Genomic DNA, 27353 nt, shown 5'->3' on the forward strand with positions numbered 1-27353 from the left:
ATTTATAATTTATATTAAATGGAAAATAGAAATTTGATATAAAACCATTTTGAAATTATGCAGCAAGCTTCATTTCCAATTTCTTTGTATAATTATATTAGAAAAGAGACAGACACTTTTTGTTTTGTTAATTCTTAAATAACAGGTTGAAGCGATAAAAATAATTAATTTATAATTCACAGTCGTTTCAACAATCATAGACAATCATATGAAGAAAATTAAAATCTTATAAGACGGAGAAATGCTCAGAAATAACAGTTTGCAGATTTTCTTTAAAGTGTTGTGAATAAAGAAATATCTGACGTTAGAAGAAGAAAAAGCATAAAAGAATTATAGTTTTAATGTTTAACAGTATTTAAAAGTTTATAAAATAACAGTTTTAAAGATAGAAATATTTTTTATAAAAATCAAACAAAGGGAGAGGTACTCAATAAGAAGAATTTAAATGTTGTGCAAAAACATATATCACATCACAGATATTAAGCATTATAAAAAATGCTCAAAAAATAAAAAAATAAAAATCAAAATGATAAGAATTTTTACTCTTTGTTCGACAGCATTGGCGCATAAAGCCCATCATCTTTAGCCTTTTTGGAAAGCATCGGTTCGTAGCTGCTGTCTTTACCTCCTTTCATTTGAACACTTGTTCCTCCATAGCTCTTACTTCTTCCTCCAGACTTTCTCTTCTTTACAACACAAATAATCACAACAGCTACAGCTACACCAACAACAGCCAAGACACCAATAATAATACCAGCAATTGCTCCTCCTGATAATTTTGGCTTGTTCTTTGGCTTTTCAGGATCGTCATGTGGAGGTGGTGGAGGAGGAGGTGGTGGGATCACTTTCTTTCTAAGTTGAACATCGTTTGTTGCTTTATTATCACCAAATGTTAATCTCACAACAACTTCGTCAGCATCACCAATATCGACTAACTTCGTATCTACATCAGCTTTTGCAACAGTATCGCTGACAGAATCAGTGAATCCATTAACATGTGTCCATGTACCAATCTTCTCACCTGTTTTCTGTGCAACATCGAATCCAAGTCCACAAGGAATAAGCTTGGTACCCGTAAATGTAATTGTCGTCTTTGCTCCATCGAAGCTTGGAGATGTAGCTGATTTCAATGTTGGTACGAAGAATAATGAATCCTTCTGAGGCAATCCCTCTCCTGTGATGTCACATCCATCATTAACCATCCAAAAGTCGCTATCACCTGTTCCATCACTTCCAGCTTGCAAACTATCGATCACGATCTTTGTGTCTGAGTTTGTTCCTTGGCAAATAATGTTATGTCTGAGAGAAGGATATTTCTGTTGCTTAGGATTATTGTTGAGGAATTTCACATTCACAAGTTGAGCTGAACTTTTCTCAACAACTGATATGCCTCCAGAAATAGAACTGACAAATGAAACACTTTCAAATTTCGCTGATGACGCTGATTGTAATCTCACTAAAGAAGCATCACTCTTCCACACGCAAACTCCATCTACAGCAGCTTCGTCCAAACTCTCTTCTTCAAGTTCATTCCAGGAAGTGGTTGGAGTTGACAATAATCCTGTGAAAATTGTGTTTTTAACATTAGTCTTCACAAGAGAAGATTTAACTGTAAGCATTGAAAACTCTATGTCATTGGTAGCAGCGTTAGTTGGTCCAAACTCTGCATTTTCAATATCAATAGAAGCGCGAACTTCCGATCCAATAACAATGGCTTTAACTCTTGTTCCTGTACCAATAAATTGAGGAGGATATTTAACCTTGATGTTCTTCATTTTGAATGAAGAAATCGGGTGGAACACAGATTCATAAGATGTTGTAAATCTATCAAACACTTGAACATCCGCCAATGAATCATCTGTAGATGTTAAGACAAATGGATGAGTTGTTGTTGCTTCAATATGCAAAAGGAATTGCTTTTTGATCTTCACAGTTTGTTCATCAGTTGAAGTAATATGTTCTTGAATGAGATCCCAAGAATTGCAAGGATGTTGAATAGATCCGCAACGTTTTCCTTCCTCTGCTTCTGTCAAAGATGAAAGAACAACTTCATTTGTTTTGTAAGGAATTTGATGTTTGCTTTCGTCCATTAACAAATCAGTAACTTCTTCATCCCCGACTTGTGCATTGATTAGATTTTCTTTTTCATACATATCAGACAAATCAAGATCGAACATACTATCCGTTATTTGATCCAGATCTTTAACTTTAATAAATATGTTCTTTCCAACCTTTCCTTTATTATCTTTGAAGGTAGCAAGGCTGAGCGTTACAGGAACTGTTGCAACTCCAACGCTATTATAACCTGCTTCAAAGGCAGCCTCGAGATAAACTGCTGCTCCTTGACCTTCATTTGCATCATTCTCATTCATTTCAAATCGAGTTTCTTTAATGACAACATTTGAAGCAGCTGATGCAATTACAACTCTTAAAGCTGATCCGGTTTTTCCTGTTGATACGCATTGAACAAATGATCCTCCTTCAAGTTTCACCGAAACTGCAATTGTATCAACATAAACAACATTACTTTCTCCTGTAAGGGAAATGCTTTTGAAATCTGTATTCTTTAAAGTAAATCCGCTTGAAGTATTATTCATAAATATTAATGATTTCTCACTCATTTTAATCGACTGAATAACACAATCAGTGAACGATATGCTACCTTGATCAGCCCTAAAGATATAACTTGTAAATGCTGTTTCTGTTTTATGAGCATTGTCTGGTTTGAAAACACAATCAATTGCTCCGAATCCTCCAGCTTCACTCACGAATACCAACGGAACTCCTCTATTTTTCTCAATTGAAGAATCGAGAACAATAGTGAATTTAGAGAATGACAAAGACGAGGCAGCCATATTCACTAAGAACATTCCATCAGCAACATCATCACCATATGATGTGGAGAATGTTGTCTCATCCTTTGATTCTCCTACAATACCCACAATCAATGCAAATGCGTTATTATCATCTCCACCTTTAGTACTAACAGGGCCTTTTTCATTTTTATATGTTCCCTTTACTAGCTTGGCATAATATGGCAAACCTTCCCCAAACTTCTTAAATGCAACTTCAATAGATTTGCATCCAACTTTGCCTGTAAATCCACAATCATCTTCTTCATTTCCTCCATCAATAGCGATTACTCTTGTAGCTTCCCCGTATGGAATGTATCCCTTTGTTTCATCATCTCCGGATTTGTGATGATGATATAAAGTATTAGCATTCTTATCAGTTGTCATAGATTTTTTGAAAAATTGAATATCAACTTTATTTTCGTTTTGATCATCAACATAAACATCAGATCCTTTTCCTGTTTTTGTATTTTTCTCGAAATAACACAAAACATTCGTTTCTTCTGGAACTGTGTCTTTAAGAGTAATATGCATTGCACCTCCATTAGTTGCAGTGTTTTCGATAAATGAAATTCCTTTCAAAACACTAGCAGCAGGAAGAACAACCAAATTTAACGCTCCTCCATTAGCAGCAGAACATTTCTCAAATCTAGAGGAAGAAAATTGAATTTGCTCAACATCATTTGCATACAGAACACCTCCTCCGCAATTGGCCGCAGAAGCTTTACACTCTGTAAATACACCTCCGGTAAATTTGATAATTGGTTTGATATCTTCGTCAGTCTCTGGGTTCTTCTTTGTTGATGCTCTAAACAAACCTCCGTTATCCTTCTTATTTTCACACTTTTTAAAGTTTCCTCCAGATACAGCAAGTGTTCCTTTAGTTTCGATAATAGCAAATGAAGGTCCATTTAATCCTACAACGTTTTCATAATTTCCACCCGCAAATGTCAATGTTCCATCAGATTCCATTGCAACAAGTGGTGAGTTTTTCATATCGATATCTTTTAATTCCATTGATACAGTCATTGAACCAAACTTTTTCGTTTTGTCTTCATCATCTTCAACGTAATAAGAAACCTTCAAAGGTGATTCATTAAATGTTAATCTTCCTGATGGAGATTCAACAACAAATGTTGAAGCTTCGATGCTTACAGTTCCACCAACAGATGAGATCAAGCAGATTTCGACTGGTTCTCCAACTTTACCTTCTTCTTGATAGAATTCACAATGGCTTACACTCAAAGAAGATCCATCTGTATACGATCCAATCAAAGCACTTGGTTTATAATTGCATACTGTATCACGGAATTTATTGGGATATGTAACATCCAAATAACTCAATGTTAAAGTCTTTTGAACAGCAAATGCTGGATCTCCTTCTTGTGCAACTTCCATTGAATCACTGAATATAAAGTCAGCAAACGCCTGTGGTTTCAAACTTGAATCAATGGTAATGTGCTCAACATAATTCCATCTTGTTGTAGGAACATTATATCCACTAACAATGCTAAATGTAACTTGTCCTACTTTTTTCTGTGCATAAGCTTTGTCAAATGTTTTGCAAGGATGGCTCTTTAAACCACAGAAATTATCATCTTCTCCAAGACGAGAATCGACGTACACCGTATCAAAGTGGAAATTATCAAACAAATACAAGTCCACAACATTTGATTTAAACAGAGCACAATCTTTACCTACCATTTTGTTTTGTTTTTCTGGTAAATCAATATTAATCAAAGGTTTCACAACTCTCTTAGTTAAATCATCCAAATAAACATAAAGATCTTGTCCTTTGCTTGCCTTGTTCTCCTTATCATCTCCTTCCTCTTTTTCAAAAGATGTAATGATGATTTCAGCTGGTTTATTTTGGAAATCAAGATAAATTGCTCCACCTGATCCCTTTGTCGTTGAGCATTCGCATGATGTAAATTTACATCCATCCCCTTCTGATTTTTCTAATCTGAAATGACCTTCAACTTCTTCTGATTTTAAGCAAATGGCACCACCAGTTGTTGATTCTCTAGCAACGCATGAATCAAATGTTGAATCAACAATCTGTACACTTAACGTTGTTTGCTTTACATCAGCATTTATAACTGAAGCTCCGTTAGAGCCAACTCTTTCAATTTTAGAAAATTCACATTTATTCAATGACAAGCCAGATTGACGTTTATCTCCTTCAGAAAGGCAAATAATTGAAGAATCTTTAAATGACATTGAATTGCATTTCATTTCTTTAATATTCAATGAACCTCCTTTAACTTCAAATAATGGAGCAAGATATTGTTCGTCTTTTTTCTCAGCATCTTTTCTCACATCAAAGTCTGTAAGTGTTGCTTCTCCACCTTCGATAGCAAACAATTTAGAGTGACGATTTCCAAGAATAGACTGATCATGAATAATAATAAATCCTTCTTGAGTAATAGAACCTCCTTTAATTGAATAAAGAACATTTTCTCCTGCGAAAGAAGTACGGATAATTGTTGATTCTTTGCCAGCTGTTTGAACAACAATGAATTTCGCACCAACTGCAATTGTTGCTGTTTCTGAAAGCGAATCTCCTTCCATAATATGAATAGTATTTTGTGTCCAATCGCTACAATATGAAACAGCCACTCCAATTGTTCTACAGTATTTATCTTGCAGATTTTCATTAAGTCCACATGTTGGTTCATCAAATTTGCTATCCTTGCTAACATACCTATTTCTTTGATCATCTCCAATAAAAGACTTTTTCTCTGCTCCTTCTTCAGGTTTCGCAGAAGTCACATAGTATAAACGTGATTCGTCTTGTCTTGTGCTCATACTTTTATAGAATGGTGAATTTTGATCTTGTGTAATTGCTTCGTTATGCATATCTTTCAAATAAACATCATGACCATGTACTGTTGCTTCGTTTTCATCAACAAATAAGCAAATAAACTTTGATGCCAAGTTAGCTATAGCTTCATATATCATATAGATTGCACCTCCATCATCAGCACGATTATGCGCAAATGAGCATTCTGCCAATTCAACAGAAGCTGGATATCCAGAGAGATATATTGCTCCACCAAAGGCTGGATGTTCGGCTTCATCAGTTGAAAGAGCAGTGCATGCAGAAAATGAAACACGATGTAATTTCAAAGATTGTTTGATTGAAGAAATTGCAATTGCTCCACCAAAGCAATCTTTTCCTTTAACAGTACATCCTGAAAATGCTGAATCTTGATCGATAACAAGAGACCCTGAAGTTCCAGAGCAACTAATTGCTCCTCCAACTGCCTTTTCTTTCAGGGTATTGCAGCATCTGTCAAACTTGCAATTGTGAATTGTAACTGTTTCACCGTCTTTCAGAGCAAAGACTGATCCTTGAACTTTGGAAGTTATGGATTCAAATACACAACCATTCATTTCCAATTTTGCAGGTCCAACAAGGTTAAATAATGAACCTTCATTAATCTTCACTGATCTAACAGTAACGCTTGCAAATGTCTTTACATTGGTAGCTGTTTCAATAACAAATGCATTCTTTTCGAATACTGACTCCGTAATACCTCCAAATCTGGTGAGTGAGCAATCAGTAACACTCAAAACACCACTTTTAGCATGGATGATTGCAAATCTCATTTCATTCGTATTACCATCTTGTTTAAATTCACATTTCGACAACGTTAGAGAAGCAGCTGTTCCTGCGGTTGAAATAACGCTTTCTGGCAAGAATCCACAACTAAATGTGAATTGATTTCTAAATTTAATAATAACTTTTTCAATTGTCATTGTTGCTGTATTTTGAATTGCTCCATCACCTTTAGATGCAACAGTTGTCGATGCATCAATATCAATTGTTGAATAAACATTTCCCATTTGTTCACTAGCTGTTGTGAATTTTATTCCGGCTGCATAATTCCACTTCATGGATGCATCACTTGAAACTTCATCAACAATTTCAAATGTCTGTTCTCCAACTCCATCAAATCTATTATCTGCAACGAACTTTAATGTTTTGCATGGAAGTATATAATCTCCACAATAAGTCTTGTCATCCATACCCTTTTCCATTGACGAAACATGTACATGGGACTGTTTAGTGAATGTTGTGTAATAATACCACAAATCATAAGCTTTTGGAATGAATTTATCTTTTCCAACTTTCATATTTTCTTCAGTGGATGGAACAAATTCCTGTGGAATATGTTCAGCAACAACCAAATATCTTAAATCATCGTAATCAATGTACAGATCTTTTCCAATTCCGGCATCGCACTTTGTAAATGTGACAGATTTTTCAAACTTCACATTTAATGATCTCGATTCAAGGTAAATCGCTCCTCCCATACCAACGGAGTTGCAGTAGCATTCTTCAAATTTAGTATTTCCTCCAAATGAGACCTTAGAATCAGCACTATTTGCGTGTAAAGTAAAGACACCTCCTTTTTGAGAACTTGGAGATGTCACTTTTGTAAATGTTGAATCTGAAACATCAACATCCAAGGTGTATGCATTTTCATTGTGAGAGCAAATGAATGCAGCTTCTTGTCCATTGCAGCATGTTACATCTTGTACAATGCTTTCATATATAGAAGCTTGTTGATTAATACCATTCAATGAAATCAATGGAACGCCTTGAGTAATAAATGATTTTATCGTGGATTTTTGAATAACCAGAATTCCATTAACAGTAAATATCGAAGTTTCGAATTTGCTCAATTTAGAATGCTTATCATCAGGCAAGATCATGCAATCCTCAATCATACAAGTACCACCATTCACATTTACCAATGTTGACTTTCTGCATTTCTCTTCCTGAGAATTATGTAAAATAGTTGCTTTTTTAATGCTCATTTCACCATTTTGTAGAACACTAAACATCACGCTTTTCTCATTTTCAAAGATGGTATGGATTGCTGTGTTTGCAGTTCCTTTACCTTCGATTACAATTTGCTTCTTCACTTCAATTGTTTCCTTTTCTTTATCAAACACTGGAGATAATAACAAAACTGTTCCTTGTGTCCAATCAATACTTTTTTCAACAGCAACTTTAATTGACTTGCAAGGAACTTCATTTTTAAGACCGCAATTATCATCCTCGTTCTCTTTTGATTGATCAGCATTTCTAACCTTGTCTTTCATTCCAATATATTTCGGTCTGTCATGTTCCTCTTTGCTTGATCCGTAATATTTGACTCTATTATTATCATTTGTAGAAGTTAAACTTGGATAAAATGGTGACGATTCTCCATCTTCAGGCAAATCCGCTTGTGTATCTTCGATGTATGCATCCATTCCTTTTGGTGCAGTATTTCCTTCAAAGAATGATCTAATCTTTGACTTATCGTTCTCAGCATTTTCAGCTAACATGTAAAATGCACCTCCCTTTTGACTTGCTTTGTTACTCTTAAACTTACATAATTGAATGCTTAAAGAAGAATCAGTTGGTGTAGGAGGAATAATGTAGACTGCTCCAGCTTCATCAGAAGATGAACATGAATCAACAGTAACTGATGTCATACTGAACCTTGTTCTACAATGACAATAAATAGCACCTCCCTTTGCTTTTGTTCCCGTAACTTCGCAATGTGTAAATTCACCTCCTATAATATCCAAAGTATTATAGAATGAATCAACTGATATTGCACCACCATGTGCAGCTTTCTTTTCCACGTCATCACCAGTTAAAGAACTTGAGCACTTACATGTTGTAAATTTGCATTGTTCAATTTTACAAACTGGTTTGTTTATGTCATCTTCCTCTCTAACAAGGTTGAGTACACCACGATTGCTCTTGCATTCAATGTTAGTAAACTCGCATTTTGAAAGTGTTGCCGTTCCACCAATTTCTATCACTGATTGAAGGAATGTGCTAGATGTTTGACCTCCAACAACACAATCTGTCATAGTCAACGAAGATCCTTTTGACTGAATAATTGCCATGATTTCAATGTTAGTATTTGATTCAAATGAAAACTTAACTTTATTTAATCTCAAGTTACCATTAGCATTAATTCTAAACACAGCAACTGCTTGATCAAAGCATAAGCCTTTGCTAAATTTAATTGGTGATTCAATAATTATATTTTCAATAGTTAATGAAGAACCGGATACAGTTAAATATCCTCCATCATCTTCACCAACGTTTGCTTGTTGCTGGCATTTAATTGTTGCAGGAGTATCTGTTTTCGTTGAAACAATCTTTAAGCCTTTTGTAAATACATATGCTTGCTCTAATGTGAATGATTTACCCGATTCAATATGAATTACAGTATTAGCTGTTCCATGTGTCATAGCATAAGGCAACGTCAAGCAAGGATAGTATTCTGGTCCACACCAAATATCGTCTCTTGGATTAGTTGACATCACATAAATGTCATCGTCTACGTAATTTTCAATTAGAGAATATAAATCAATTGGAACAACATTGAAAATATTTCCTGAATCTAAGCCAACCATAACATTATGTGTTTTACTGAAATATCCTGCTCCAAATACATCTTCTGTTACGTAATCCAATAGACTGGAAACTTTTAAGAACAGGCAAGTTCCATGCTTTGCTTTTCCTGTTCCTTTAAGAGTCACATCTTTTGTCAAACCACCAGACGGCATAACTGATAAATCTAAATACAATCCAGCTCCATAACCATCAGATGAAGAGCAATCACATCCCGCAAATGAAAGATCTCCACTTAATTTTAACATTCCGTTTGTTGATTGACTGATATAAGAAATAGCTCCACCTTTGTTGGATTGTGGTGATTTGCAATTCGTGAATGTACATTTGTTGATGGTAAGGAATATTGGTGCCTCTTCAGTAGAAACGCAAGTCATAATGCTTGATTCTCCATTGACATTACAGTCCGTTTGAATATTATTAAATTCAGAATCCTTCAACGATATTGTTCTAGAAGAAGCAGAGTTTACTTCCATTAATGGTACTCCATACAAATTAAATCCTTTAATTTCTATTCCATCTAATGAAAGAGAACCTCCTTTAACACTGAATAAAGATTTTGTAAATCCTTTGACTTTCACATGTTCATCATCACTAGAAATAGTCATTTTCTGAAGAGTAATTTCTCCATTATTTGAAACTTCAAACAAAGCGGTTTCTCTGTTTGCTGCTTTTGTAGAGTCATGTTCCAAATAAAACTGAGATAATGTTAATTTTCCAGTTCCTGAAACCGCGAAAAATGCAGATTGCTGAACAGTTTCAAACACAGTGTATAATGTTGAATTATCATCAGTTTTAGGACCATTTCCTTGAATAGAAATTGTGTTATCATTAAATGTAAATGGAGTAACTTCTTCAATGTATGATCCTTTTTTGCATTCAACAATTCCAACTTTTGTAGGAATTATCGTAAGAGCCTTATGAATTGTTTTACATCTGAATTCCGAATTATCAGTAACACATTTCTCTTCACCAATATCATGTCCATCCTTTGGATCAACAATAAAAGATTTTCTATATTTTTTAATCCAATGTGGTTCCTGGACATGTTCCTCTTTGTATTCATGATAAACATATCCATCTTCAACTGTTGTCCAAGACTGAAGGAATGGAGACGCTGTTAATTTATTTGCAAGTTTGTCCAATAAATAAACATCTTTTCCATTTTCTGAAGGGTCTTTATTATTATCGAAAACAATATTTATATCTCCATTATGCGGTTTCGTCATTTCCCAATAAATACCACTTCCTTTATGGGCTTTACACTGAGAAATGGTAACAGAACTAATAGTGCATCCATCTGGAATTTGTTCCCAGTACATTGCTCCTCCTCTTGTGCCTTCAACTCCATCTGTTCTTTTTCCAACTGAAATATCGCTTCCAGAAAATTGAACATTTACAAGTTCAAATTTACTGGTAACTCCCTCCAAATATAATGCACCTCCTCCAATACTCTCTTCACCTCCAAGTCCGCATCCAATAAATTGTCCACCATTAATTACAAGTGACTTTGCAGTCTTTTCGCAATAAATAGCACCTCCTTTTCCTTTCTTCTCTGTGTTAGCACACCCAGAGAATTTACAATCAAATATTGAAATCTCCATATTAGCTCCGCTAATGCTGAATACTGATGATTTTTTAGTTGATGTGATTGAATTAAAGCTGCAAGATTGGAAATTATATGATCTTTCTCCCAAATTAAACAAACTTTCTTCGACAATTGTAACAAAAGAGCAAGTGATTGACTTGAGTAATTGTGGATTAACTTCTTTATGTATCTTTATTGGAGAGTAAGTAAATTTGGCAATACTTGTTGCAGTGGGAACAACTTCCAATGAATCGATTGACAGCAATCCTCCCTTTGCATTCAATATGGCAAAAGTGATTTCATCAGTCCCAGGATGAATAAATTGAACATCCTTCATAATCATCGAAGATGTCGCTCCATCGGTTGAAATCAATGCTCCAGTTGCAAGTGAGCACACATCTGTAAATGAATTTGGATAATCAATCCTCACATAATCAAAAGTCATTTTAGCTCTGTTCATAATTGCAGCATCGTCTCCAAGCGCACCCTTAAGAGAACCTTCAAAAGTAATTAACGATCTTGTTGAAGCTCTACCATTGCTACTTGCAAATTTGACACCTTCTGTGAATTTCCAATCAATTCCATTTTGAACTTTAACATTTGTAACAATCAAAAATGTTTGCTCTCCAACCATGTCAAATTTATCACTTATAATGTACTTTAATGTTTCACAAGGATAGAGAGAATCTCCGCAATATGTCAAACCATCACGTCCTTTATCTGCAACAGAAACATGAACACTTGCTTGCTTTTTGAATGTTGTATAGTAATATGACAATTCATTTGGTTTTTCTCCTGTATATTTATCAATACCAACCTTTGCATTAGTAACTGGTTCGGGTACAAGAGTTTTAGGAACAATTTCGTTCACAATAACTCTTCTCAAATCATTGCATTCAATGAAGAAGTCATATCCAATCTTTGCTTTATTTTCAGTAAATCTTGAAGCTGCATCAATCGAAAATTCAGAAGATCCTAAGGAAATGTAAAACGCTCCACCTTTTCCATTTTCGCTGCAAGAACATTTTGTGAATGTTGTTCCATATATGTGGAATTTTTGAGCTGCACTTCCTGATGTAAATGTAACAACACCTCCTTTAGATGACCCAGGTGATGATATTTCACTAAATGTGCATCCTTTTAATGTTAAACTATATTTGTTATTTCCAATAGTTTGTGAATCCACAATGCATCCTCCATCTCCGCCACATCTTGAAATTGAAGAAAATGTAGTTCCTTCAAGATTAATAACTCTCTCATCCGCAGCTGTTGCTCCAACCAATCTAAACAATGGTGTTGAAGTGGACAAAAATGATTTAACTGTGCAAGATATCAAATTTAAATGTCCTTTTGTAACTTCAAACAAAGATACTTCGAGTTTTGTTTTGTGAGAATGTTTATCGTCCGGTTGGAATGTTATTGAATCAAAAATCATAGTTCCATCTTGCAAATCAAATGGTTTAGTCTTTCTGTTTGACTCTTCAGTTGTATCATGTTGTATAATAAATGATTTTGCTGTCAATTGGCCTTTATTAACTTTCAGAAGAGATAAATGTTCATTCTCATGATTCTTAATAGTATGCAAAACAACATTTTTAGATGATGCTTGCATCATTATTTGTTTTGCTCCAATGTCAATTGTTTCGTGTTCATTCAAAAATGCATTACTTACTAAATTAACTGTGCACTCGCACCATTCCAACGATTTATCAACTGCTAATTTAATTGTCTTACAATCTTTATTGGCCGCTAAACCGCAATCATCTCCTTCATATGTTGATGCTTCATTTGCATTTCTCTTTCTAATATCATCTGAAATAAATGTTTTCTTAACAGCCTGAACTTGACCGTTTTCATAGAATACTCTATTTTCTTGGACTGAATTTGTTAAACTATCATAGAATGGTGAATCCACATCTGAATTAACGCTAGCTTCATCCTTCATATAAACGTCAATACCATGATTTGTAGCAGTGTTACTTTCGAATATGCTCTTTATGTTCTTTGCATATGTTGCACAAGAATCAGATTTGAAATAGAAAGCACCTCCATTTGAAGCAGAATTCTTTATAAATTTGCATTGAACAATATCAGCTTTAGAACTTGCAATTATATAAATTGCTCCTGCATGCATTTTGCTTGAACATTCCTGGAACGTACTTCCAATAATCTTAAGAGCAGCAACTTTATTCAAATATAAAGCACCACCACATGCATCAGCTGCATTTGTTGCTGACCCATTAACAGAACATGATTTAAATGTACAATCAGAAATGGTCAATGCTCCAACAAGTTCTTCTGTGCATAATGCAGCTCCTTTCCCATTTTCTTTACTTGAGCCAGAACAGATGCACTTTTCGAACAAGCAGTTTGAAATAGCAACGTTTGCATTTATTGTTTGATCATCTTTGTCATTTTTCAATAGCATCAAACCCTGATCATCCTTTACAGTTACTGATATATAATTACAGCTTGTCATTTTAACCTTACTGAAAAATACAAATGGAGTCAAGGTACAAGTTACCTGTTGCAATTCAACATTTGTTAATTGAACATCACCTTTTGTTTCTTTTATCAGACGAATTGGTATTGTATCTCCTGAAAATTGAACATGATTCATAATTAAAATACCATTAACATTGTCAACTGTAAATACAGCTGCTGGTTCAAATCTACATACAACATCAGTGAAGCTGTTAGGAACTTTAACTGTAACGTAATTAACTGTCAACTGGGAGTGAACAGTGAAAAATCCTGCTTCATCGTTTTCAACAGTTTTCTTTGCAATTAAAGATAAAGAAGTTTTGATATCATTATCAACTGAATTAATGGTAATAACATTATTGAACACATATGGCGAATTAACATTAAATGAATGTGCTTTACCTAGATGAATAGTTCCTGTTCCTGAAAGATGCTCCATTCCATATGAAAATGATTGGCATGGATATGCTTGTGGTCCACAATAAATATCATCATTTGGAATACTTTGATCAACAGTTTTATCATAAATATAAACATTTGATTCGCTATAATGATCATATAAAGAATACAAATCAACAGGAACAGTGGTAAACACTCCTTTTTCGTCCAGACCAACCATTTCGTTCAAATTATGTGAAAAGATTTGTTCTTTAAATACTTTTTGAATATTATTTCTCAAATCAATTCCTTTCACAAACAATGTTTTGCCCTGTGATGCTTGATTACCATTGCATGTGAGTTTTAATCCAACAACGTTCAACTTTGGCATTACAGAAACATCGATATAGAACGCTCCACCTCTTGAATTTTGTCCTTCAGCTTTACAGTTGGAGCTTGAAATTGTGTTCGTTAACGTTAATTTCGAAAGTGCTGATGAAGAAATAAATGAAACGGCTCCACCTTTTGCTGATTCTTGAGCTGTGCATTCAGTAAATGTACATGAGTCAACTGTTAAATCAACAGGTTGAGCATCAGTGGAGATAACACTCATAATTGAAGCATCACCTTGAACGCTACATCTAAGATTAACATTATTAATATTCACATTCTTCAACTTCAAAGCAAGTGCTCCTTCTCTGTTGCCAGAAATCAAAGGATTATATTTCAAATTGAAATTTCTAATTGATACTGATGTTAATTCAATATCTCCTCCATGTACGTTAAACATTGAAACAGTAAAGCTCTTTGATGATTGATGTACATCCTCTGTATCCAAAATAATGTTTGTTAATGTTAATTTTGCCAAATTATCAACAGTAAATAATGATGTTTCTCTGTTTCCTTCTTTCGAAGAGTTGTGAGTTATTGTGAAAAGTGAAATTCCAAACATCATGTTCGCAGAAACATGGAAAAACGCTTCATCTGATTTTTTCTCGTACATAGTTTTCAAAATACAATTTTCAGCTTTTGTTTCTCCCAATATAGAAACAGATTTATCTTGATATGCAAATGATGTTAACTCTTCATCATATGTTCCAGTTTTGCACGTAACTGTTCCAACCTTCCCAACAATTAGGTCTATGGCAGTATGAATATGGCGGCAAGCTTCTGCATCTGCAGCATCAGCCGCTTTACAACTATCATCATTTTCAACTTTTGAATCAACATTATAGATAGATCTCATGTATTTCATCCAATGTTCTTTTTGTTCTGGTTCCTTTCCTTCAACTTCCAATTTAACATTTCCAGTTTTATGATCAGAATAGCAATCTTTAAATGGGGATTCTACAAGCGACTTTGTATTATCAAATAAATGAACATAATGTTGATCATCCTCTAATCCCTTAAATGTAACCAACAAAGTATTAACTTTGTTGGCATAAACCCAGTACAATCCCCAACCTTTCAAATCTGTAACTCCTACATGATTAATAACATTAATAACAGTATTTTCAATCTTTGTTCCTGTTGGAACTTTTTCCAAATAAATAGCTCCTCCCTTATGTAAAGCATCACAAGATGTGAATGTTGAATCAGTAATTGACAATGTTGTCGTTAACTGTACAACACAAATAGCACCTCCATAACTTTCTTCTTTATCTTCTTCATTATGATCTTCTCCTGTTACTGAACAACCAGAGAATTCACACTTTGAAATTGTTAATCCACCTGCTCCTTTAACTCCTATTGCGCCACCTCTTCCTTCTTTTGCTTGACCAACGCAACCAGTAAATGTGCATCCACTAATTGTGTACACAGAAGGAGTTCCTGTCAAACTAAATACTGAAGAATCATCTTTTGAAGAAATACTTGTAAATTTGGAATTAGTAATGGTAAATTGCATTTCGTCAATTCCCATCAAGCAAGTCTCTTTTACAAATATGTTTGAAAATATAAGATTGTTAAACACATGCGATTTTACAGCTTTCTTCATGATTATTGGAGAAGTCAAAAATTTCAATTGCCCTTCAATTCCTGTTCTTTCAACATTAACATTATCCAATAAAACAGATCCGCTTTTAATATTCAATAAAACAAATCCGATTTCTGATCCAGTAGATCCATGATTCATATTAATATCTCTTAAGGTCAATGATGCAGATGCTCCATCACTTGTAATCAATGATCCTCTAGCTAATGCACAAACATCATCGAATTTATCTGGAAAAGTCAATTTAATTGATTCAAATGTCATTTTTCCATTATTCAAGATTGCCTCGTTATCTTTAATAGCAGCTCTAAGATCTGATTTAAATTCCAATGTAGCCTCTTCAACCGAATATCTTGTGAATTTAACTCCTTCAACATATTTCCAACTGAGTTGTGTTTCAACATCAGCTCTATTAATAATCAAGAACACTTTCTCTCCAGCGCCAGCAAATCTATTGTTCATAATAAACTTCATTGATGAGCAAGGATAAGTTACATCACCACAATATTCATAATTATCATTTCCTCTATCTGCAACAGAGATATGAACTTGCTCCTTTTTAAGAAATGAAGAATAGTAATAATATAAATCAACAGGTGTATCACCAGTGTAGTCATCTTCTCCCATTTTTGTTCCATTTTTAGTTGAGGGAACAACATCACTTCCAATAACAGATGGTATTATTACTTTCCTCAAATCATTTGATTTAATAAATATATCCGAACCATATTTTGCTGAGGTGTAAGAATATGAAGATGCTTGAATATTTACGTTATTCCAATTACTTAACTGCAGATAAATAGCTCCTCCTTTTCCTAAATCTTCATCGCATCCACATCTCACAAATTTAGTAGATCGATCAATCTTAAACACTGAAGCATCGCTATGTCCGAAATATGTAATAACTCCTCCTATTTTCGAATCTGGTGATGAAGATTCATTAAAAGTACATTTATTTATTTCAACAGCATATGTAGCTCCATTGGTACCTCTGCAAGAAATAACAGATCCCTGGTCTCCTCCACAACATGAAATTTTCATAAACGCACAACTAGTTAAAGCCACTGAAGCTCCTGTTTGTTGCAAAGTGATTATAGAAGAATGTTCCATTTTAAATTGTTCAATTGTGGTATCTTTCATTGTCAACTTAGCAGACACAGTAAATAATGTATTTTTAAATTTATCAGAAAGTGGCTGTCCTTTTGTTGGTGTAATGACACAATTTTCAACATTCAACTCGCCAGCAGCAACATTAAATAATCCACATTCTAATAACTCAGCTTTTTCCCAATCATGATAAATGATTGATCCTCTCGTTGTCAACGATCCAGCATTTATCTGGAATAAATATGTATTCTTTGTAGTGAAACTAGTTTTAATTCTAGATCCTGTATCAGTTGCTCCTTTTCCTTCAATAGTTATTAATTTTCCTCCAATAATAATGGTTTTATCTTCATTATGAAATTCCTGAGCAGCGAGTGTAACAGTACATGGAGTCCAAGAAAGACTGACATCAACACCAACAAATATTGATTTGCAAGCTGTTTTACCACTCAAACCACATTCTGCACCCTCACCGTTTTGTGTTGGATCTGCTAACCTATTTCGCACATCATTTCCAATGTACATTTTCTTATTTCCTTCGTTAGCTCCATTTTTATAATAAAGTCTTTTTTCTTCATTATTTGATGAAATAGATTCAATAAATGGTGATTTATCATTTTCATCTCCGATTGAAGTACCTTGATCTTCAAGATAAACATCATCTCCATGAACACTTCCAACATTTTTATTAAAAACGCTTTTAACTTTCTTTTGAAGCATCGATGCATCCTTTGCAAGCATATATATTCCTCCACCCAATTTTGCGATATTTGATTCAAATACGCATCTATCAATGCTTAAGCAATCAACATTATTTGTAGTTTCCATGTATATTGAACCACCATTAGAGCCTGCTGTGCATTGACTAAATGTACAATCCTCGATACTTAATGAACTACACAACTTTGAATAAATGGCTCCTCCCAATCCGTCTTTTGAAGCAGATTCGCTTGTGCAATTCAAGTTTGCAAACGTTGAAGTTTTAATGTTCAGTCCGTTAACTTTCTCTTCAACATAAATTGCTGTTCCTTTTGGAACTTTATCTGTTCCTCCAATGCTCGTCATTCCTGAAAAAGTACAATCTTCAATGACACATTTGGCTGACATTGGTCCTGTCTTAGCATCATCATCATGTCTTAATGCAATCAACCCTTCCTCCATTAATTTGAATGTACCCCTCAAAAATTTGCAATTTTTAATATTAGATACTCCTCCAAGATCAAAAGGAGGAACGCTATATGTTGTTGAAACATTCAAAATCACACCATCCAAATCCAAATTACCATTTATCTCTTTGACAAGACTCATACTCATGATTGATCCACTTGAAAAATTAAATTTCGAATTTTGAATTGTCAAATGTCCATTTTCTTGGATTCTAAAGACAGAAGTAGGTTCGTACATACAAACTTTTTTCGTAATTGTCTTTGGAAATACAAAATCGATCATGTCGAATTTCAATGAACCAGCATCAATCGTAACTATAGCTGCATCATCACTTGTAACATCCAAAGGATTGATTATTATTGTTGCAGAACTCTTTGAATCAATTGGATCAAATGAAATCCTTCCAGAAATAGTTAAGACTTTTTCAAGTGAATGATTTTTCAATTGTTCAATATGAACATTAGTAACTTGTCCAACTTGTAAATGTTTTTCAATTACATGTGAAAATGTTTTGCATGGATAAGTCTTTGGTCCACAATAAATTGCATCAACAGGATCAGTTGTTCCAATGTTCACAGTTGTAACATAAATGTCTGTATCAGTAAATTCTGTAAATAACGAATAAAGATCAACAGGATATTTCTTAAAGTATGGAGTATCAAGACCAACCATTTGATGCATTTCGTTACTAAGATGAGCAGGTGTGAACATTTTTTCAGTTACAAATGTTTTTAAATCAGGAGCTTTAACAAATAAAGTCTTTCCATCAGACGCAGAATTAGCATTCGTTCCAAAAGTTCCTGTCAATTCTGTGTTTGGAGATGTTTTATTAATTTCCACATAAACAGCTCCACCTAATGAATTAACTCCTTGAGCTTCGCATGCATGGAAATTATTTGTGTTAGTGATTTTCAACAAATGTGTTTCTGAAGTTGAAATGAAACAAATTGCTCCTCCTTTAACAGACTCTTGAGAAACGCATTCGTCAAATGTACATCCATCAATATTTAGTTGGACATTTCCAACTTTGCTATCAGATCCAATAGATATAACTGATGCTTCTCCAGATACAGAACATCTGAGATGAATGTTTGAAAATTCAGTATTTCTAAAGTTATATGTTGTGGCTGTTGTACGTGACCCAGCAATCAAAGGACTTCCATTCAAATGAAAACCACTAACTTTAGAATCGCTTAACGTTAAAGTTCCTCCTGTAACAGAAAATACTTGCGTTGTGAAGCTTTTTATTGGAGTATGATCTTGTCCTTCAGTGTGAATATCACAAGCAACCAAATTGAGCTCTCCGTTTCCAGAAATATCAAACAAAGAAATATCTCTATTTTGTCTATTTGAAGAATAATGAGTAAAATCGAAATTTTCAATTGTCACTCCACCTGCACATGAAATTACAAATAATGCAGTTTGTTTATCAACAAAATTAGTCCTAACCTTAATTTTGTTTGGACCTTCAAAAGGTCTGAGAATAAAACCTCCAATTCGATCATTAATTGGCTTCTTTTCTTCGTAATATCTTTCTTTATCTCCATCCTTTGTCATGTACACAACTTGAATAACAGCTTTAACATTATTAGCAAGTATACTCACTCCTCTTCCGATGGTTTTACAGTCTTTTGTTTCATCCTCTAACTTGCATCCATCTTTATCAGGATCGTCTTTTCCGTCCATACCATTAACCTTATATGTTGATCTACGATAAGAAATCCAATTAAAAGAATTATCATTTCCGTTTTCGTTTATGATAAGAGAATTTTCTTTTGTAGTTGTCCATGAAGACGCAAACCATTTTTGTTGAATTGCAGCTGGTTTTTGAATATAAACATCCACTCCTGTTGCTCCTTCATTACTCAAAAACACCATTGTTGCAACAACTGTTAAGTCATTATTGATGTTCGTCATGTACAATGCTCCACCTTTTGCAGCATTGCATTTTGAAAATGTGACATCTGTAAATCTAGATGTTGCAGGAATTTCAGAAACAAATACAGCTCCTCCGTTTTCATCAGCCTTGCATGTTGTAAATTTAATGTTGTTGAAATTAAAGGTTGTTGTAATTCCGCTCACATAAATTGCTCCACCACTTTTTGAAGTGGTGCAAGTTGTAAATTCTGAGTTTTGAATTGTAAGAGAAGTCAATGATTTTTCAAATCCAATTGCTCCTCCTTTTGCATTTTCTCCATTTGATTTACATTCATCAAACTTGCAATCGCTTAAACTAACAGTGGATGCTCCCTTCTTATCATAAAACACAGCAGCAGTAGTTCCTGTAACACTCTTTGCTTCCAAATTATTGCAGGTAAATGAATTTCCATTTAATTCAAATAAACTTCCTTTTTTAATGGAAATACTATCCAATTTGATATCTTTCATGGTTGTAATTTTTGCATTTTCTTCGAAAATAAATGGTGATTCATCAAATGATATCGCGTTGTTTTGAATTCCATCTTGATAATTCATTTTAAAGAGAGTAAATGATACTGAACCTTTTGAAAATACACCAAATTTAAATGGCATATCTAATCCTCCACCAGAAATATAAACATCATTGAAAACCACATTTGCTGAAGTATCCCCTTTCAGTAACATTCCTGGTTTACATGTTGACGAAAATGCATTTGGAATATTAATGCTAATTGTGTCAAAAGTAATTTTGTTTCTAATTAGCATTACCTCTCCATCTTTTTCATATACATTTAAAGAAGCTGGGAAAGAAAGCACACTCCTACTTCCAGCAACGCTTGTAAATTTGTATGCCAAAGACCAAGTTAACGCACTTTCCATATTTGCTCCATTAATAACAGTAAAGATTTGTTCTCCGTTTTTGTTATGTCGATTATTCATGATGAACGATAAAGTTTTGCAAGGATATACATTTCCCCCACAATAATCATAACCGTCATTTCCTTGATCGCTTGATGAAACTGCAACATTGTTACTTTTAGTAAACGCTGTGTAGAAGAAGCTTAAATCTATGCCATTGTCCCCTGTATATGTATCATCACCCATTCTCAGCTTTGCAGCAACGCTTCCAATAACTTTTGGAACTTTATCAGCTGTAATTAAAGGTCTAAGATCATTTGCATGAATCCACATATCAGATCCTAATGCTGCCTTGTTTGTAGTAAATGTAATTGTATCCTCCATCTTTAAGGTTGATGCACTTGATAGATCCATGTAAATAGCTCCTCCTCTCCCCTTCTCGCAGCTGCAATTTGTAAATGTTGTTTTTCCTAAAATTGAAACTTTGGAGCTTGCATCTGCACTAATATAAACAGCACCACCTTTTGAAGATATTTTTGCAGTATTATTTTTGAAAGAACATCCATCAATTGTAATTGCAGAATTTAATTGTACCAATTTGGCTTCAATAACCGAAGCACCATCTGAGCAATCTCTCTCGCAATATGAAAAACTGGACTTAATAAATTTAATTTCTTTACAATCACTAATTTGAATAACTGGAAATCCTCTCAAGTAAAACTTATCAACAGAAACCGAATCAAATGTTACTGATCCATCAGAAATTGAAAACAATGCAGCATTAAACAGCATTCCAGTATTTTTATGTGCGTTATCTGCCTTTACAGCAACATCATATAAACTGATAATAGCTTCCTGATTAGTAACTGTCATTAATGAAACCTTTTCGTTGTTTTTATCTGTAGACATGTGCATTAAAGTCAATTTTTCAAGGCCAAATTTGCAACCATCTCCAATAGCAAATAAACTCTTTGAATCCTCTTCTAAAATCACTTGAATAATGCTCGATTTGCTTGCACCTCTAATTGTTTGTGAAACACCTTGTGCAGGACTCAATGTTTTATCATCGTGAGTATATGTTCCAATCAAAAGAGAAACAACAGTGGGTCTAAATTTAAAGCTTTTTTCCATTGCGATTTTAATTGTTTTGCATCTTGTTGTTTCTGTAAATCCACAATTGTCATCATCTTTCCCATGTTCATTATCAAGATCAACTTCTCGAACGAGAGGTCCATATTTTGGCCATTCTTCATGTTTATCTTGATGATAAAACCAGTTTTTCTGAGCATTTGTAACAGATTCTGCATCAAATGGATTTCCTTGAAGATTTTTAGCTGTGTCCATACAGCAAACATCAAAACCTTGTTTTGTTTTATCCGTATGATCTGCAACAAAATTATCAACGAATAAAACCTTTTTAAATGGTTGTGTATCTGTTAACGCATCCACAATAGTATAATAAATAGCACCTCCATATGAAGCTCCACATTTTTCGAAAATAACATTGTTCATTGTAAAAGATGAAGTTGCATCAAAATGAATTGCACCACCTTCATTAGTTGCAGTAAGTGCTGTAAAGCTTGATTCAGTAATTGCTACTGCTCCGTATTTGGAGCCATCCTCTTTCTTCAAATATACTGCCCCAAAAATGGTTGAAATTGTATCAAACTTACATTTAGTAATAGAAAGTTCAATTTCTTTTGTCGATTGAATATGAATCATGCCTGATTCACTTGCAGTGATAGATTCGAAGACAGAATTTTGAATCTCAATTTTTGTAATTTCATTTGAAAATGCATTCTTAGCATTTGGTTCATCAATCAATTTGAACACTGAAGGAGCTTTAATATTCTTCACATTAATGTCAAGTAGTTGATTGAAATTAATAGAAGAATATAAAAGGAAAGGAGATGCTCCAAATGTTAATAATTTCTCTTCTCCAAATGTACATTGAGAAATTATAACAGTTCCCTTTGCGGCTTTTAATATTGGAACTGCTGTTATTGCATTATCAGCTGTTAAAATACATTCTTGTAAAGTTACTTTTGCATTAACATTACCTGATTCTGTTATTCCACATCCTATCAACACTTCAGGCGATCCTGATGCGCTTTTGGATAACTTAATTTTTAATTTTTGAAACGCAACTTCCTTTGTAATAACTGCAACCACTGCAGCGCTATTGTCCGTAATTCCTTTAATTCCATCAGCAAAAATCAAGATAGATTTTTCATTTGTTGTTGAAGTTCCAACAAATGTAATTGAGTTTTTGGATAAATCAGGGTCATCATTGCTAGCTGGATCTGCATCTTTTAATTCCATGCCTATCATATTTGCAGAAGTCAAAATTTTTACCATTCTAACTTGTGTTTGGTCAATAAAATGACTATCAAAAGCCTTTCCAAGAACTGAGCATGGATAATTCATCAAACCACAATGTTGAACTGTTTCCGGATTTAATCCATTTGATGAAATATACAATTCAGGAAGCTTTGTTTTATGGAACACATAATACAAGTCTATGTCGTATTGATACGTAGCTCCTCCACATACAAAGAATTGTCCATCAGCTTGTGAATCTTCCGTAATAAACTTTTGAAGATTTGTCTTTAAAGCGTTATCCGTAACATCATTCACTTTAAAATAAAAATTTTTTCCAACTTGTGCAACATTTGCATCAAAGATATTTTTTTCTTTGTCAATTTTTATGTCGTTGCTGCTGATAGTAGAAAGAAATATGGCTCCTCCTTTCCCTTGGCACGAGCATCTAGCAAAATTATTTGCATTGTCTCCATCAAAATAAACTTTTGTTGAAACATGATCACCATTAATTGCAATTGCACCTCCTTCGATTGAACTTGAAGTAATATCTTCGAAAGTTGATCCTTTAACATTAACTTGTATTCCTCCGTGAACGTTAATAGAAATTGCTGCCTTATTCTCTTCGATTGTAATTTTTTTAAATGAACAATCTTCAAATGTAATTTCTCCGATCAATCCAGTAAAACTTAATGGAGCTAATTTCAAAGTTTTTGAATTTACCGGTTCGATGGACATGGTTTTCGCAGTAAAAGATTTTCCCGAATGCTCTATAAAACGAAATGCATCCAAATTATCAGCAATATCAAATTCACTATTTTCCAGTGTCATAGAACTTCCAGCAAATGAAACAAGGCTTGCTGGCTTAAATCCACAAACATCATTAAATTGTGAAGGAACTGTGATCTTAATGTTGATAATCTTCAAAGCAGTTTGAGTAGTTACTGTGATTATTCCATTTTCCAATTTATCAACAGACAAATCAGCAGGAAATTTTAAATTTGCTTTTTGGTCTGTTGAAGATGTTATAGTAATTGTTCCAAAATTCCAAATGATATTGCTTTCTGCATTTGCCGATTCGTCAATCTTTAAAGATACTTCTCCTGTTGTTTTAAGCAGACCAACGGCTTTGGTCATGCTTTCACAAGGACTATTTTGAGTACACTGACCATCGTTTGCACCATCTTTAATATACGCTTCTACGCTATCTCCAGCAAATAAATAGTTGAAAAAAAGTGTCAATATGAACGCAACTGACATGGGTATTGGTTAACTTTCTCAACTAAATAAAATAACCTTAATACAATACAAACACTTAAATAAATATGGGAACAGAAATTATCATTTTTTGTTCATCTTTCAATTAAAATATTAAAAAAACACATATTATTGAAGTTTTTTCATTCTATTTACTCATTTGGATATATTCATATTTATTTTCAAGAAATCGAAATATTGATTTTCTTCAAAATTCTCAAAGCAATCGTTAAAAAATGTTTATTGCAAATTAAAAGTTTGTGAACCATGAAATAATACAATGATGTGTTTATTGCATAAGTTGAAGAAACAAGTTAATGGTTGTGTTTTCTGTGCAGCGCAAAATCGTTTTCAAAATCATCAGAAACACCAAAATTTTCTTAAAATGAGAATTTTCACATTCAAAAAGAAAATAACTTTTGTTTTCATTAAAATTTAAACTTTTTGATATTGAAAATTTTTTCAGTAAAATATAAAATTTTTCAAAAATTGAAAACGCTCACAAGAAAATAATTTTAATTAAACATTGCTTCCTATTCAAAAGTGAAAAAATGATTTACACAAAATTTCAAGGGAGAGTGAACAAAATTTTGTTCGGTTTTGATCAATTATTATTTAGAATGCAAAAATTATTGTTTCGTTTGAAAAAATTATTAATTCGTTCTCAAATTTTTTATTTAGAGAACAAATTTAAATTTTGTGAATATATAGGGTGGTCATTCAAAATTTGCGCAAATAATTAAAAATTGGAAAATAAAAAATGAATTATCAAATAATTTTCGATGTCGCAAAGTTTTGCACTTTGATCGGGAAGAATTCTTAACATATTAATGAAAAACTACAAATTGCATATGGTGAAAAATATCCGGATATCAGAGCGATTCATTCATGAAACATTAGAACTCAAAGGCTAGAAGGAATTGACATGAGGCACCATAATCACGGCATGCCATCTAATGAAGTGTCAGAAAAGAAAATTCAACAAGCAGTGGAAGACAATCCTCCCATTTGCTCCAGAGCATTGGTGTGGCAGTTAAGGGTTGGAAAACAACAATTGTGAGGATTCTTCATGAGAAATGGGATTTCCATTCTCACAAAATTAGGTTATGCTATGTTCCCTGAATGAGGATCAGAAAAATTTTTGTGTTCAAATTTGCATGCAATTCCTTGATAAATTGAAAGACAAACAGAAAATGAATTTTGAATGGCTGATTTTCGGAGATGAGTCCTTTTTCAACAAAAAATGTATTTTCAAATGCAAATGGAGAAAAGGAAAGCTGAAGCGTCAATCTCCGCAAAGAACGCTTATTAAGAAAAGAAATCCACGTTCACAATTTTCATTTCTGTCCATGGGTTGTTTTTTCTTTATATTCTTCCAGAAAAACCAAAAATGAATGCAGAATATTTCGTAAATTCGATTATAACGATTATTTATCAAATTAAAAATTGGACTTTCTTCCGTTTCTTCTGTGGATTATTTTGTTCATTTTGAAAATGCACGTCCGCACACACGGACAATGTCTAAAATCATTGCTGAGGAGAATCATTTGAATATTCTTCCGCATCCTTCTTATTCTCCTGATGTTGCGCCATGTGATTTTTTCCTCTTCAGCTACATAAAGCAGGCTCTGAAAGGGAAAATTTTTTCTTATTCTGAAGAATTACACCAAAAATTATTCAAAATCGAAAAATTTTAAAACGAAATTTTAAAACTTTCAATCAAAATCGAATTTTTAATATTAAAAAACATATGTTTGCTATAGTTAATTCAACTGAAAAAAAACACAGTAATTTTGTTTATGTGAATATCATCGGCAATGTTTGTTTTGTTTTTTCTGCAAATATAGAAGATCTCAAACCAAAATAAACTCAAAAATAAACTCCTCACAAAACTGTAGAAATTTGCTTCATTAAAAAAGAAATAGGTATTTTACCATTGAAAAAAAAATAATAAAAGAGCCAACACCGTTCTCATCATTCTTTTCAAAATTGGTTATAAAAACTATATTTTTCTTTGGGAAATTTTATGAGAAAAAGCGTGCTTTCAATTGAGATAAGTTTTAATTTTATCATTATTCTTCTCCAATTTGAATTACACAATTGTTCAAAAAGAAGCATAAGAAAATATTGAAAAAGCGATGAAAAATTATTGCAACAACAAGTTTTGTTTATATTTCTGCAAAAAACATTTTTTTTGACTTTCATTGATTTTTTTTCAATTTTTCGAAAATCAGAAAAATTTCGAACTTTCGACTTTGTTTGAAAGTTTATCGATTTCGATTGAAAGTTTTTCTATTTTGAATTATTTTTGATGAATAAATAGAAATAAGAAATATTTTTCATTTAAAATCTTCAGACATGATTATTCGTGCCTTTGAAAGTTGGATAAAGCGATTGGAATTATAGAAAACTCATAATGGTGAATATTCTTAAAATTGATTTTATTCACAATTATTTTTTTAACTAGATCAAATTTTTTTATAAATAATATTTAGGACCATATTAGGGTCAGCTTTTTAATGGGACTTTTTCCTTAATTGGCACTTTTTTTGTTTTCGCATGCAAAATGTCGAGAAATGAGAAGTAGTTTTCAGCATTTTAAAAATCCTTTTTAACAAGTTTTATTCTATTTATTTGCAGTTTGTTTTTATATTTAAACTTATTACACATAGAGAAATTTCGTTTTTTTGTTAAATTTAAAAGGACTTTTTCTAGCTAACTGGGAATCGCTCAAGAAATTGGGGACATGTTTTATATTGCATTTGCTTCGAACTATTAATCTTTAAAATCTTTTTTTTTCACAAACACTTTTTTCTTGATTTTTTCGCATTTCAAATTTTCATCAGCATGCTAACGTAAAACTGTTTATTTCTTTATTAATATAATGAAATGAAAAAAATAAAAATATGATATGAAAAACATATTCTTTAATAATGAAGTGTTGTAAAAACAAAACATTACTTTTTTCTATTTGTCAAGAGCTTCACTTTGTTACAAAAACTT

At 33.1% G+C, this 27353-nt stretch overlaps 1 protein-coding gene across 1 annotated transcript; it reads right to left on the minus strand.

The window, feature by feature from the left end:
• Positions 1–121: 121 nt before the first annotated feature.
• On the minus strand, positions 122–24386 carry MONOS_336 (uncharacterized protein). The gene has a single exon (XM_067873355.1). It carries the CDS (start codon positions 24351–24353, stop codon positions 540–542), a length of 23814 nt encoding a protein of 7937 aa, XP_067724347.1. The 5' UTR covers positions 24354–24386; the 3' UTR covers positions 122–539.
• Positions 24387–27353: the final 2967 nt, after the last annotated feature.

The sequence above is a fragment of the Monocercomonoides exilis genome, assembly GCF_001643675.1.
Source record: "Monocercomonoides exilis strain PA203 chromosome Unknown scaffold33-1116896, whole genome shotgun sequence".
In the NCBI taxonomy this organism is placed as follows: domain Eukaryota; phylum Preaxostyla; order Oxymonadida; family Polymastigidae; genus Monocercomonoides; species Monocercomonoides exilis.